Source organism: Vanacampus margaritifer, chromosome 4 (genome assembly GCF_051991255.1).
Source record: "Vanacampus margaritifer isolate UIUO_Vmar chromosome 4, RoL_Vmar_1.0, whole genome shotgun sequence".
In the NCBI taxonomy this organism is placed as follows: domain Eukaryota; kingdom Metazoa; phylum Chordata; class Actinopteri; order Syngnathiformes; family Syngnathidae; genus Vanacampus; species Vanacampus margaritifer.
In genome coordinates this window covers 22,548,600-22,562,594 of record NC_135435.1, presented here as the reverse complement: position 1 = coordinate 22,562,594, position 13,995 = coordinate 22,548,600, and the positions used below count along the sequence as shown (strand labels likewise).

Genomic DNA, 13,995 nt, shown 5'->3' with positions numbered 1-13,995 from the left:
GGAGACCCGAGGAAGGACCAAAGAAAGGAAAGTTAAATCATTAAGGGTCCTGCTTAACCGCAGTCCATCACTGCCTATGGACAATTCAGTTTCTTCAATGAACCTAACATGTTTTTGTGGGGGGATGCCGGAATATGTGGAGAAGACCCACACAAAACACAAGCACATTTAGGGAGAACATTTCGACTGTATTTAGGCTGAGATTCAAACCCCTGAAGCTAACCACAGGCCGCTATGCCTCCCTGAGGTCAACCGTATTTTGATTAACTAATTCCTGAGTCAAAGTAACCACTAATGGAATGGAACAAATTAAAACTTAAGGCCCGCCCCACACAGAGTGAAAGAACATTCGTGCATTATGTGGAGTTGGTGAACTAGTTTTCACATTAGCCACGAATTTGCAGCAATTTTACGAGCAAATTTGAATCTGCATTGAGCAGTTTGAACCGTGTAGAGTCGCTGTTGCTAGGAATGAGGCTGGTCTGTTGGAATTTAGATGTCTCTGGGGTTGGTGAAGGACTCTGGTTGGTGGCCTGGTGGGTGGTGTCTAGTCGGTGCTGGATTTCACTTTCCTTTCTTTTCTTTGATCCTTCCTCGGGTCTCCTGACGGCCTCACGACTCTGGCTGGAAGTGTTCGCTTTAGGTGAACGGTACGGGATTTTTTAATAGGTTTTAGGTGAACTAATGAATACACACACACTCGCACACACACATACTCACCCACATACAAAAAAAAAAAAAGAGAGAGCAATGATGATGACATGTCAAATTACCGAATGAACAATACTGAGCTCTCCAGAAAAAAGCAAAAAAAAAGGAATGAGGCTGGTCATTGCCAGAGGAGGACACTGCTGTCCCTCCCCGGTCCACCCTTTTCGGCCAAGCGCCCGCTCTTTCGGTGCGTGTTTAGCCTCGTAAAAATACACAGAATGAGAAACACCGTGTGCACGTATCAGGTTCGACGGACGAAAACCTGCTTCGGGCGCTCATTCCTTGCGTATTTTCAAGGCTTCACGTTCAAACTGGGGCGGCGCGGTGGCGGTTAAGAAAATGGATGGACGTTCAAACTGTTCCAACTTTTGCAACGTTCAAACTTCAAGGTGAACGATGACAAAATATTTATATTGGTATATATTGTATGATAGGGTCTCAACAGTGTTGCCCTTTCATTACTTCCTGCGAGGGACAAACAGGAGCAATTGTTTCCTGTCGTCAGATGGCGCGGCTCTGACCAAGGCTCATCTCCGGGAAGGATCCCCTCTGTTTGCCCTCCATCTTGGCTTCACTGTATAAAGCCTTGACTGGCTGCCTTGAGACTCCATGCCAAGTCTTTGCAGATGCTTCATCATTTCCTCTTTCCAAAGCCAGCAATTTTTTTCCTGTATTTTTTTTCTCTCCCCGCTCTGTTATTATCTGGCCAGAGCGGGTATTCTCTGAAGGAGGCCTGTTTGTGCTACCGCCAGGCTCATAGCCAGTCACTGGCTCGCCTGTTTTCTTTTCTTCTCCCTCTGTTCGGTTTGAATACTCAGGGGAAATTTGTCTCTGTCTCTGATATAGTTTTTTTTTTTTTCCCGCTGACCACTTTTCCCCCTTTTTTGCTTCTACTCATCAGTTTGCCCTTTGCTGAGACACCATAACTCACTTTTATGTGATTTTACAAGAGAGCTGTGTCGAAAAAGCATTAATTAAAAACACAATTTATGTGTTAATATGCATAATCGTGTTTGTGTCCTGATCCCTATTGGAGATAATGCACCAAAAAATGCCCTTCATCAGAACCTCAACGGCAGAAGGCGATAGTTAGCTCCAGCTTGCTTAATGCTGTGCCAACGTTGTTTGAGCGAAAAAACAGCAATCGGCCATCTGGACTCGACGGAATGACTCAAAAGGAGTTCTGAAGAGCCTCTTACCATCCATCCATTCTCACAAGGACCAAAATGTTGACTCATGCTTTTGTTGTCTTGTTCTGTTTTACATGTTAAAACTGGTAAATGATTGTTGTCACTGATCACTTATATAATTTGATCCCATGGAGAGAGAAGCATGCTGTTAACCCTCACATACTGTTTGAATTCAATTTTAATGTTTGCATTGCAATAAAAAAAAAATGAATGTCTATCTTTCACCTTAAAACGGATGCCTTTTTTCAAAGTGATCCAAAATATTAAAAAAACTAAATATTTAACAATGTTATTCTTTTGTAAAGGTACAAGTGTATGTGTACATGGAGGCTGTTCATTGGTCAAATATGACCCATGCCTACTAAAATGTATTTTACATGTAGCAGTGCGTGTTAAATTAAGTAAAATAGTGGACTTGGTGGTAATCTTGATATATATATAGATATATATTGAGTACAGAAGTTATGATTGAATTCTATTAAAATAACTCGTTTTTCACAAATTGGGAAGAATTTGTGCCTTTGCGTAGAGTTATCTCACCTGTGGGTATGTGTTCCCACAGCATTTGTGTGTGAATATTCGTTATTTGAAGGAAAACCCCCTGAAGTCGATGCTAACTTTGTTAGCATTTGAATGTGATCCTCCCTTCGCTTTTAGCATTAGCGCTAGGGTAGCGAAGTTTTTAAAAACAAAGCATGTTTTGTGTTTAAATATACAGTAGATGTTATTCTTATTGTTGTGTGTTTAGTTTTACAGTTAACTCTAACAGGGATGTCATTAAACATCTTAAATGACGCTTTGGGACAACAGAATAACCATTTGCTAGTTGCTATTGCTACGCAAGCAAAATGGTGCATCCAGGATTCTTTCACAGCGTCAGAAACTTCGGTTTGTTTGATTATAAAGTTTTAAGGGGAAAATGATTGGCCAATTGGCCGATTGTTTTGACAGATGTTAGAAGCCGATTATAATCGGCGGCTGATAAATCTGTCGGACCCTAATTAAGAATGCCTACACATTTTCAACAATAGGGACAGAAGTCCTACAAAGGTCAGAGCATGCCATGACATAGGGCAAAACAAATACCCAATATATACGTTACTTTTTCTCTTTTAATTGATTAAAGATAAGGATGCATCATACATGTATTATATAGTTTGAAAAAATTTGCAGTTCATAATTTAATAATTATTATGACATTTCTGGCCCAGCTCAAAATTGACAATTGTTAAGTTTGTGAAGTAGTGTAAAATCGGATTCCTTTATTCCTTTGTAGAATTTGGTCCGAAACCAAGTCTGAAAATCAACTTATGGGGATAATTAGCATTTGTTAGCATTTAGTTACTATATCCACACCGGACAAAACAAACCACACCAAGACGGACAATGACCGACAAATAGACAAGTCAATCCAGCGTGACTCGTGATGCTTTCTCATCTCTTACTGTACCTCCCCCTTTATTTTCCTCCAGGCCAGAACATCTCCTTCCCCCCCGTGGCCCTGTGGGTGACCATCGGCCTCGCCGTGTGCCTTCTAGCCCTGCTCGTGGCGCTGGCCGCCGTCTGCCGCAGGAAGATCAAGGAGAGCTGCGAGGAGGCCAGGAGAGAAGGTAAGGAGGCCATCCGACTCCGCTGGGCATTCTCACATCTCACTCATGATGGCTCACCACCGATGTCAATGTATAATCCTCATAGGTTGAATAAAATGTGAGATACTTTCATTTTTGGAGGCCAATATTTTCAAATATACTCGTAACAGAATTTAAAGTAATTTATTATATTGCCATAATAATGCCGATATTATTACACACGGAAACTAGGAAAGACAATGGAAAAATACTGGTGAAGAAGTGTTAGAAAGATATAGAATGCCACCCTCGGAATTGCAGCTTTCACTGCTGACTGCAATAGCGCCAACTGCTTGGTTGGGTTATGATACGCACTGTGAAGGCCCACATACATTATGACAGGGAAGACAGCGAAGATAAATTACTTACTCACTTCCACACTTTTTTTTTTTTTTTTTACTGACCCCTTGGAGCCGAGCTACCCACACGCGGCGAGGAGCGAGTCGACTGCAATCCGGCTCGGCCCGGGAACGCCATTTAAAGATAAGACAAGCACAATTAGGCCGATGTGTTCACGAGGTACACACACGATCGCTATAATAATCCTCCCTCCTCGCATCCGTTTCTCACACTGTGTCATTCTATCAGAGTCTGGATCGTATATGAATAAGGCGGCGCGGCCCTCCACTTCAAACACCAAAGCGCTGCTGGAAGGGAACAGCGTATACGCTTTACATTTCAATAAGGTTGGCTAACCAGATAATCAATCCTGCTTTCAGTGCCTCCACCTCCTTCCCGCCCAACAAAAAGGAGGCCTCGCAACCCCAAGAGCCCTTTGCTGGCAGGAGGCAGTGCATTATATATTTCTTTCTTTCCATTTCATTTGATTCCATATGTTCCATGGAGCTATTTACTCTCCACCCACTAAGTCTGTGTCACTTCCATATTTATGTTTAAACCTCTGGGCCCTGTTGCAGACACCGGCTGACCTTTATTTAAATGTCTCCTCCACTCTTGTGTGGATCTCATGACAGCAGAGCTGCTGGCTTTGCTCCATCTATCGCCGCACCACCAATTTTTTTTTTTTTTGAGTGATCCTCAGACATTTCGTCATGGTAATTATTGGAACTTAGTGATGTTCCCCTTGCGATCCTAGATCATACTATATAAAAAGGGAGATGTTATGCACTTTTATATAGTTTGAAACACTAAGTGTCTAAAATTAGTTTTGTAAAAAGTTTCATGAATTTCTTTGCCTTGCGGAAGTGAGGCTATTAGCGGGTGTTTTGTGGAAAACACTACTTCACTTTGATATTTTTATGCAGGATCTTGAGTGATCGGCGGCAACAATGAATACACGAGACTGATATACTGTGCTAGAATAATTGTGTCCTTTATTCCCCGCAAACAGCAATCAACACACTTCAACGCTAAGCAGCATAATATAATCCAAGCAACGCTTACCTTGACACTAGACCGGAGAGCCGACGGTCCGGGGAGAACGAGCTGCTTAACGGCTGGGCGAACGTACGCTTCCCTCAGCTGACTCTACCCAAACCGCGCGCCGCTCCGTCTTTTATTCTTTAACAAGTAGGGATGCGCGATGTACGACTGTCTCCTCTTCCCCGTCAGTTGTCAGGCTGGTTCTCATCATCTCGCCTGTAAGTGTATGCATACCACGGGCTTGATCTCACCAGCGTGTGTTTAACAATGGTCTTTTGCCAGCGTGTATATATATTCCTGCCGGTGTACGGCTTTTCTTCCTCCTGTGTCGTTTTGCTAGCTGGCGCTCATCTTCTCTCCAGCAAGTGTATGCATTTGGAGCACCCTGCATGTCATCAGCAAATGTACGCTGTGAGCTGTGTGCTTCAGCTGCAAGCGGAGGGCAGCGCGTTTTTTTTTTTTTTGGGGGGGGGAGGGGGATTGGGATCTCATCCCAACATATGTATCAGTCGGTGGTTATTATCTAAATAATGTGAGTATCTCGCTCGCAGACACAATTACAGGAGTAAATAATAATTATGTGGTTGTTTAATTTTACTCTTGATGGGTGGGCAGGCACTCAAGACACCCAAATATTTGAGAAAGGCCATTAAAAAGTCAGTTTCCCCCACCATAAGCACATCTCCAAAGTTCCTTGACATAGCACCCCAGCCGTGTATGTGCGCAAGTGTGTCACTCGCCACAGTGGTGTCGTTCTCCAAATCTACTGATTGTTCTTTAGCCAGAAGCTAAAACCGAATGTGTTTACTCTCCAGGTGAGAAGGATGGATAGTATGTGTGGGGATGGCTATGTCTGTGTGCGTGTGCGTGTGTGGTGACAGGTTGCAATTGCGCTGAGCTTGATGGCCATACAGGCGCTCTCATCACAGCTTGTCCTTTGAGCTCGCCCCGGGGCTGCTGATGAAGTGACTGGATTGTGCCCGCCACCTTCCTACTCATACCAACTTCTATTGTCTTTCCCACAGCTGAAGAGGCCAAGGAACTAGAAGAAGACGACGAGTCAAAGACAGGTCAGCTGATTCGCAACTCCTCACACACATAACCGCATTTATAGAAATATTGCATGTAAAAAAACAAAACAAAACATATTCTGGGCAGGAATTAATGTCTTGGTTTTATCAGCTTGGGTAAGGTTGACCTAGTTAAAAAAACAGTATACAGTAAGCGCGGAAACACACACACACACACACACTTGTACTTATATAATTGTGAGGCCATCCATAGACATAATGCATTTCCTAGCCCCTTCACCTAACCCCAACCATCAAAAATGATTGCCTACCCCCATTCCTTACCCTAACCTCAACCATAACCCAATTCAAACCAAAACTCTTAAACCAAGTCTTGACCCTCAAAAAAAAGTCGAGTTGTGAGGACCGGCCAAAATGTCCTCACTTCACAAAAATGTCCTAAATCTGTCGGTTAAAGACGTATTTTGGTCCTCACAAGTACACAACGACACATACACACACACACTTGTACTTATATAATTGTGAGGCCATCCATAGACATAATGCATTTCCTAGCCCCTTTACCTAACCCCAACCATCAAAAATGATTGCCTACCCCCATTCCTTACCCTAACCTGAACCATAACCCAATTCAAACCTAGACTCTAAAACCAAGTCTTGACCCTCAAAAAGAGGTCTTGAGTTGTAAGGACCGGCCAAAATGTCCTCACTTCACAAAAATGTCCTCAATCTGTCGGTTAAAGACGTATGTTGGTCCTCACAAGTACACAATTACACGTACACACACACACACACACACACACACACACTTGTACTTATATAATTGTGAGGACATCCATAGACATAATGCATTTCCTAGCCCCTTCACCTAACCCCAACCATCAAAAATGATTGCCTACCCCCATTCCTTACCCTAACCTCAACCATAACCCAATTCAAACCAAAACTCTAAAACCAAGTCTTGACCCTCAAAAAGAGGTCGAGTTGTGAGGACCGGCCAAAATGTCCTCACTTCACAAAAATGTCCTAAATCTGTCGGTTAAAGACGTATTTTGGTCCTCACAAGTACACAACGACACATACACACACACACACACACACACACGGACTTGTACTTATATAATTGTGAGGCCATCCATAGACATAATGCATTTCCTAACCCCAACCATCAAAAATGATTGCCTACCCCCATTCCTTACCCTAACCTCAACCATAACCCAATTCAAACCAAAACTCTAAAACCAAGTCTTGACCCTCAAAAAGAGGTCGAGTTGTGAGGACCGGCCAAAATGTCCTCACTTCACTAAAATTTCCTCAATCTGTCGGTTAAAGACGTATTTTGGTCCTCACAAGTACACACACACACCAACGCACTTTATCCCTTCATTTCAGTCTGGGTTACCTGAGTCAACACTGTAAAAAAGAAGTGTACTAAACACATATCCAATGTTACCAAAAATGGTTCCTCATTCACCAAAAAGCGACTCCAATATTCAACAATTGCAGGCGTCACAATGAACAATTTGGCCGCGACAAAAAGCAATAACATCAACGTGCCATCTTTCAAATTGATGCAATAGTCAACGTTGCTTGTCGAACACAACCAAGAAGATGAATTAGTCAATGTGTCAGTTGGACACCGAAGCAAAGAGACTGAGCAGGTGGGCAGGTGTTAGGGCCACCCAACAAAAGCACTTAGTGAATGTTAACTTTGTTTACTCAAGTGCCAGTGAATGCTGATGAAGCATGAATGCACATAAAAAATGAGACCTGCTCCAGGCACCAAGTCCAGCAGCCTGTTGGCATCCTTCTTAGTCAAGTGTGCGTGCGTGCGTGCATTGAATGGAGACAGATGCACTCATTTAGAGACGCCAACAAGCTGTTTTATATTTTACGCCTTCCCCAAAAGCTACGCCGTAAAACCCATGACGTTCAAGTTGCACCAAATGGATGGTGGTAAGAGCGTCCGTGTATATCAATCCAGCCACTTTTAGATATTTTTGGGGGATAATGATTGACATAATATATCACATGACAGTACCAGGAAGGAAACTTCCCAAGAGGAACCTTGAAGCGCTTTTAAGGTTTGATCAATTTCATACTTTTATTGGAATGGCCAATGAATGAAAACAAAGATGAGTCCCGTTATATAATGTCAGCAGGGAAATTAAGAGACATTTTTAGGAGTTGATAACAAGGCCAACGCTTTGAGCTCAATCTTTTGCAGTTGGCATGAAAATCACCAGGCAATTCTATATTTTTTGCTTAGTTAGGTGTCCACAAACACCAACCATCCGTTTTGTCCTGCCAGTTACAGGCCATGTCCATATCATGTGTTTACATGAATTCACATATAAATACATATATTTATATCAACAATTTTCCAGTAATTTGTTAGTCATTAATTTTGTCAGTTTAAAGTTATTTCAGTGACCATTGTGGGTTATATCTTTCATCAACAGAGAGGTGCCAATATATGTGAAGCACTACGTTACCAATAGCAATTCCGCAAGCTTCAGTAAATGCCCATCACCAACTTTAGCAGTCCTCCCTCAAGTGTTAATCTCATTACATCCATTCATTTGACTCCTCCTTTAGTCTGATTGAATTATTTAGCCTTTCGCGCCAACAGTAAAGTTCATACCATGTGATTTTAATAAGCCGCGAGGTGATGGCGGTAGGGCTAATGACTTTTTCTATTCTTTATCGCCTCCCTCATGAATGTTTTAAAGCGATCTGTGCAGCCAGGAAGTGGGGTCAGCCATCCCACAACTAGCCGGTGTGAATATTTCAGCGTGAGCGAAAAGGGTCGTGAGGGGAACGCGCGGGCGAAAAAGAGCACGCAGATCACAGCGACAACTCGCAGCCCTCGATCCCTCCCCTCGTCACGCGGATCATGCTTCGATCCAGGTGGACGTGGCGGGGCGGCGGCACTGGAGAAGGCGAGCTAAATGGCGCTCGCTTTGCGAGACGGGCTCGTTGCAAGCACTCCAGACAGGCGGCTTTTGTGTTGCCATCTGGCTCCAATTGTGCTGACAAAGCCGCAGGTTCCTCCTGCCCGAGACAAAAGACGCCCCAAAACAAGCTCCACTTTAATGGCCGACGATGGGGAGCTCACGTGTGTTATCTTAATGAGCTGTCCAAGGGAGAGCACGCCTTCCCTTTCAAATACAGCCTGATTGGAACAATAAGCGGTGATTACTAGGAACCGGCGCTCATTCATTTACGCTGGGGTGAGGTTTTCCTTTGTTGGCTTTTATTGCTACGGCAAATAATGTTGAACAACGGCACTTTCATAGTGCACACGTATGCCCTTCTACCACTCTGTGGTACCAATGCTCAACACAATCTGACGGCTCAGGTGTTTTCTTTCGACAAACGGCATCACGTGCAAGCCCAAGCATGCGCACCTCCCCCTCGACATGCAAAGCAGCACTACTTCAGACAGACAAGTACATGTGTTCCCCCCTCTGATATGTTGTGGAGGCCTTCCCGCCTTCTCTCTGCGGCATGTTCAGTCATCTGAGCATCATGCGCTGTTTAGAGGGTGCCGCGGTCACGCAAGTGCAGCTACTGTCAAAACAAACCAAAAAAAAAAAAAAAGTGTGTGTGCATGAGCATAAGTCCCGCACCCGCACTCAGAGGCGCCACAGGGTCGAGAAGAGAGCTTATTTAGTGACAAAATAATGTCATGGATGAATTGATTGTTAAACATCATGTTGGGTCACAGACATGTAGGCTACAGGTGAGTTACCCCTTGGGCTGATCATATGTCAATCACACGGATGACAGAAAACGCAAGACGATTTAAAACTATTTTAGGGCTGAAACAATAAATCGATAATTGGAAGTGCTGGCAACAAATGAGATGATCATTTTGTCGTGTCACACTGAGAAGTAAGGCTGAAGCGATATGGTTGGACTGTATTTGCTCATTTTCGATCAAAAATATATTTAAGGTAATGCTAGCCAAACAAAAAAAAGTGTTAAAAGTGACAATATTCAAAGGTATTTTGCAAATATAGCAGGTAATTAGCTAATTCTATTTTCAAATTCCCTGTGCCACCCAGTGGACATTGAGGGAAATGCAGTCTTAACACAGCAGTCATTGTTTATTGCCAGTGTACTGTATAAATAACGAAAAGTACCTTTTTCATAATTAATGTATGACTTTGACATACAGGATTAGGTTATTTTTATTAAATGTGCTGAAGAAGTCAATCACTGGACCTTAACCCAATAGAGCATGCATTACTGGAAAAGCATTTCAAACAATTATTTTAAGTAATGAATATGCCATCATATATACTCACTTTAAACAATACTTTTGCTCAATTGAGAAGTGGGTGGCTTCAAACAAAATATGGTCTGTCCTGAGTTGTTTAACACATCTAGATGTAAATGTCATAACATAAAAGTTGGAATTCTACATTTTTGTCTGATATCTTTTGAGCTGAAACCCAAAATATTTTCATTATACAATAAAAACAAAAGAGTTGACCTTGCTGTTTTAACACATTTGGGGGGGACTGTATCTGAATATGCAGCCGAAAAAATAAACGCCACCCAGCTACCATTTTTGGAAATACAGTTTATGGTTTAGCACTTGAGAAAGCGCAAGTTCACACTTTCCACCCCGCGACAATGCAAACGTTGAGTGTGTTTGCTTTTCTGTCTCTAAACGTGCCTTGTGATTGACCGACGACCATTCCAGGGCGTAGTCTGCCATCCGCCTGAAGTTAGCCGGGATGGACTCCAGCTTGGCCGCGGCCAGGTCCGAAGGCCCACTGAAACAAAGTCCACCCAGAACGTTGTGATTTGAGATTGAAACTCCAAAACATTGGCGCCGTGCTAAACACTCAAGCGCCGTGCTGCCCCACTTGCAAGCAATTAACAGCAAACACTAAAATCCCTTCAAATCTCCCAAGTATTGACTTGATTTAACGCAGTTGGATAACGCTAGGCTCATTTATGTTCACTGTCAGATATGCACCGACCAGGTCATGTTGTCAATACTTGTTCGGCGTTGGGGGAAATCTTGATTTAGAACTGCCAGATTCTAAGTATACAACCATGAAAGTATGAGCACATTTTATACCATTTTAACCCTGGAGAACCCAAGAACCCTTTTCTTCTTTGGAAAATTATGAATTATACATTAAATGACTGCTATAAGTTCACTGAACACCAAAATATATGTTTTTTAATGTTTTTTTCAATGTATTCCCTAATTTAGGATTAGGGCTAAATTTGACCCTTTGGGAAATAAGGGGTATCATTTCGAAAAATCAGAGTAACAAAAAGTGTCAGTAAACTATTTAGAATTTAAGAAAATAATCAATCAAATACACAGCTACATTGAACAATATCATTTTTTTGTTTTATTAGTTGCATTTTAGCCATCTTGTCACCACCACTCTGGCTCATGTAAGTGCAATATTCATCCACTAGATGGCCCCATGCAGGGGTCAGAAGTGGCACTCTGGACTTTTGAAGTTAAATTTGTAAAAAAAAAAAGAAAAAAAAAAGGTCTTTGTTATTTGAGTGGCAGAATTTATAGGGGCCAAATTTGACCCCGTGGGTTCTCCAGGGTTAAATAGCACACATCTATTTTTGTCCAAGCATAAATGAGCCTTAAGGCTCGTTGTGTACGTGTGTTGCAGACGGACAGAAACAAGGACGGCCGTATCAGTCAAAGTCACCTCTGTTCTTTTTATATCCCCCTTCTGTCCCGTCTATCGAGTTATTCGCCGGCACGTACGGCAATAAAGATAGAACACCTTAATGCGCCAGGAACGGAGTGTTCACCTTATGCGTCTCTGGAGAATTGCGGTGTTACGCTCGCACCGAATTACTGCCAGCGTTTCAATATTCTATAGGGAGCGTTAGCTGTATGTTCCTGACGTCTTTAATTGCCTCTGGGACTTTGATACACAACGCATGCATCGTATTCAATATAGACAGACAATAGTTGTTTGGTGTATAATTGTCCCGAACTGTATCGTATTATTATATTGAACCGAGTAGATGTCGTAAGGAAGCGGCATTCAAGAAATCAATATCAGCTACTCAATTTCTATCTGTAGCCTCCAGGTACAACATTGGGTACACTTACGCAAACTTATGGATTCCTATACAAGAGATTGAAAAATATCTGCCTTTCGAAAAGATATTGTTCGGCGTGAAAGGCAGCTAATGCATTGAAGCACAGTAATAATGTATGTGCGGACAGACATATGTATAACTGGTTGACTTCCATCCATCTATTTTCTATCAATCTCATCCTGTGGAGTCTATCCCAGTTGATGGTACACCCAGTCAATCACAGGACACAGAAAGACGACCAATCATTCACACTCACATGCACATCTTTGGCCAATTTTATTTGCAATGTTCATATCATATATTGGTCATGATCAGCACCCGCTATTCTCATTCATGTTAACGTACGAGTTCCGAATAAACTCAAATTAGTTATTTATTGTACGCAAAATGCTTCATAGTCCAACAAATGAAAAATCTAATTTGATAAAAATATTACATAGTAAATCGACTGTGCTTTATCTTATCTGTCATTAGTAGTGTTGTTCCGATACTGTTTTTTGGCCCCCGATACCGATTCCGATACCCAGCTTTATAGTTTCGGCCGATACCATACCAATACCTAAGTTGTTTTTTTTCTTCTCAACATTAAAAAGCTGTCCTGCCATTGGTTCAGAGCATTCAAGGGCCAATAGGATGTCTTAGCTCGGCATGCAGTGGAAATATCGCACATCAGTGAATGTCGTGCATGAGCAAGACACGAGATGCTGCATCCAAAATCCTATATTAGTGTCAGAATTAATTGTATCGGCATGTTACTTGTTAGTACTCACCGATACTGATACCACTGTTTTAATGCAGTATCGCGGCCTCGCCGATATCAGTATCGGTATCAGAACAACACTAGTCATTAGCATGCGGAAGCTCACAACTAAATGCTAACGTACCATTCTAAATGTTCAAGTATTATAAAGAATTTGAATATACGCAGTAGGGCCCTGCATATTCGTGGATCAAATTACCCCCCCCCCCCCCCGCCCCCAGTATTTTGAGCCCAAATATTGATTGAAAACGTGCAGATTTTAGGTATTCAAATGGGAAGTAGAAACCTACCAAAATAGAAAAGTATTCACCTTTGTTGCTGGCTGAAATGAGGTATACTGAGACTTCACATATTTTGAACTAGGACACATAATTGGAAATGTTGGTCAAAGTCCAAATCATACCACTTTCGAACTTCAAGTTCAAGTTCGATATTGTTACCTATCTGCCAATTAATAATAAGCATTACGAACAAAGGTAGAATTAACTGATTTAAAACGTTTTTCTATCCTCAGTTCCACACTAATATCTAGACAAAATCAAAAAGTAGCATTTTTTACCATGACATAATTAACTTGCAAATACTACACACTGCTTACATTGCTGCTTACAACATCATTATTTCATAACCTTGTTTGACAGACCTTTGGGTCCCTCGCATACATCGCTAGTCATAATTGAGAGGAAGAGGGCCCGCGGAAAGCAGCTCAACTTGACATGCCCTTCTTTTCACTGGCAACGCATTCTCAGCCACCGGGGCTCTCCCAGCGGCCGCGCATTACTAACTAAAGATATGTAAATAGGACGGCGGTGGTGCCTTCGTTATTAGATGTGGGTCGGCGGATAACTTCAAGAGTGCTAATTAAGAGCCCTCCCCGTGCCGCGTTGTTTAGCGCTTACACACACACACACGTTACGGAGCCGCCACACTCGCGGCTTTGACGGCAAAAGCCTGCACGCGAGTGTATTTCTCCCAGGGACGCACCCCAGAGATCGGCAACACTGCTCGGATAATAACATGAATTATAAACCTCTTAATATTGCATTGATTTCGAATTAGACGCAATCCTGCGGTTACTCGCTGTACAACTACAGGCCGTTCCAAAACGTGTACGCACACTTGGACCGGCCATTATTCATCGATGCTTACTTTGGGGTTTATTGTCTAATTCAGTGGCTCTCAAAGTG

General features: G+C 42.4%; 1 protein-coding gene and 1 long non-coding RNA gene across 4 annotated transcripts in view; one reads left to right on the top strand and one right to left on the bottom strand.

The window, feature by feature from the left end:
* The window catches only part of LOC144050849 (uncharacterized), an 82,561-nt gene that overhangs the window by 15,664 nt on the left and 52,902 nt on the right, over positions 1-13,995 (bottom strand). Inside the window, exons 5-6 of one of the 3 annotated variants that reach the window (XR_013293950.1) lie at positions 6,812-10,730; positions 5,384-6,494 (exon numbers count right to left, since the gene is read on the bottom strand). The exons of 1 other annotated variant lie outside the window; for it this stretch is intronic. This is a non-coding gene — a long non-coding RNA (uncharacterized LOC144050849). Of the gene's footprint in view, positions 1-5,383; positions 10,731-13,995 lie in introns of those variants that run through there. One more of the 3 variants, XR_013293949.1, reaches the window with a different exon arrangement.
* cd276 (CD276 molecule) overlaps positions 1-13,995 on the top strand; it is an 81,477-nt gene that overhangs the window by 50,576 nt on the left and 16,906 nt on the right. The window contains exons 5-6 of the mRNA XM_077564474.1: positions 3,374-3,511; positions 5,938-5,982. Of these exons, the coding sequence (XP_077420600.1) occupies positions 3,374-3,511; positions 5,938-5,982 (183 nt within the window). The remainder of the gene's footprint in view (positions 1-3,373; positions 3,512-5,937; positions 5,983-13,995) is intronic.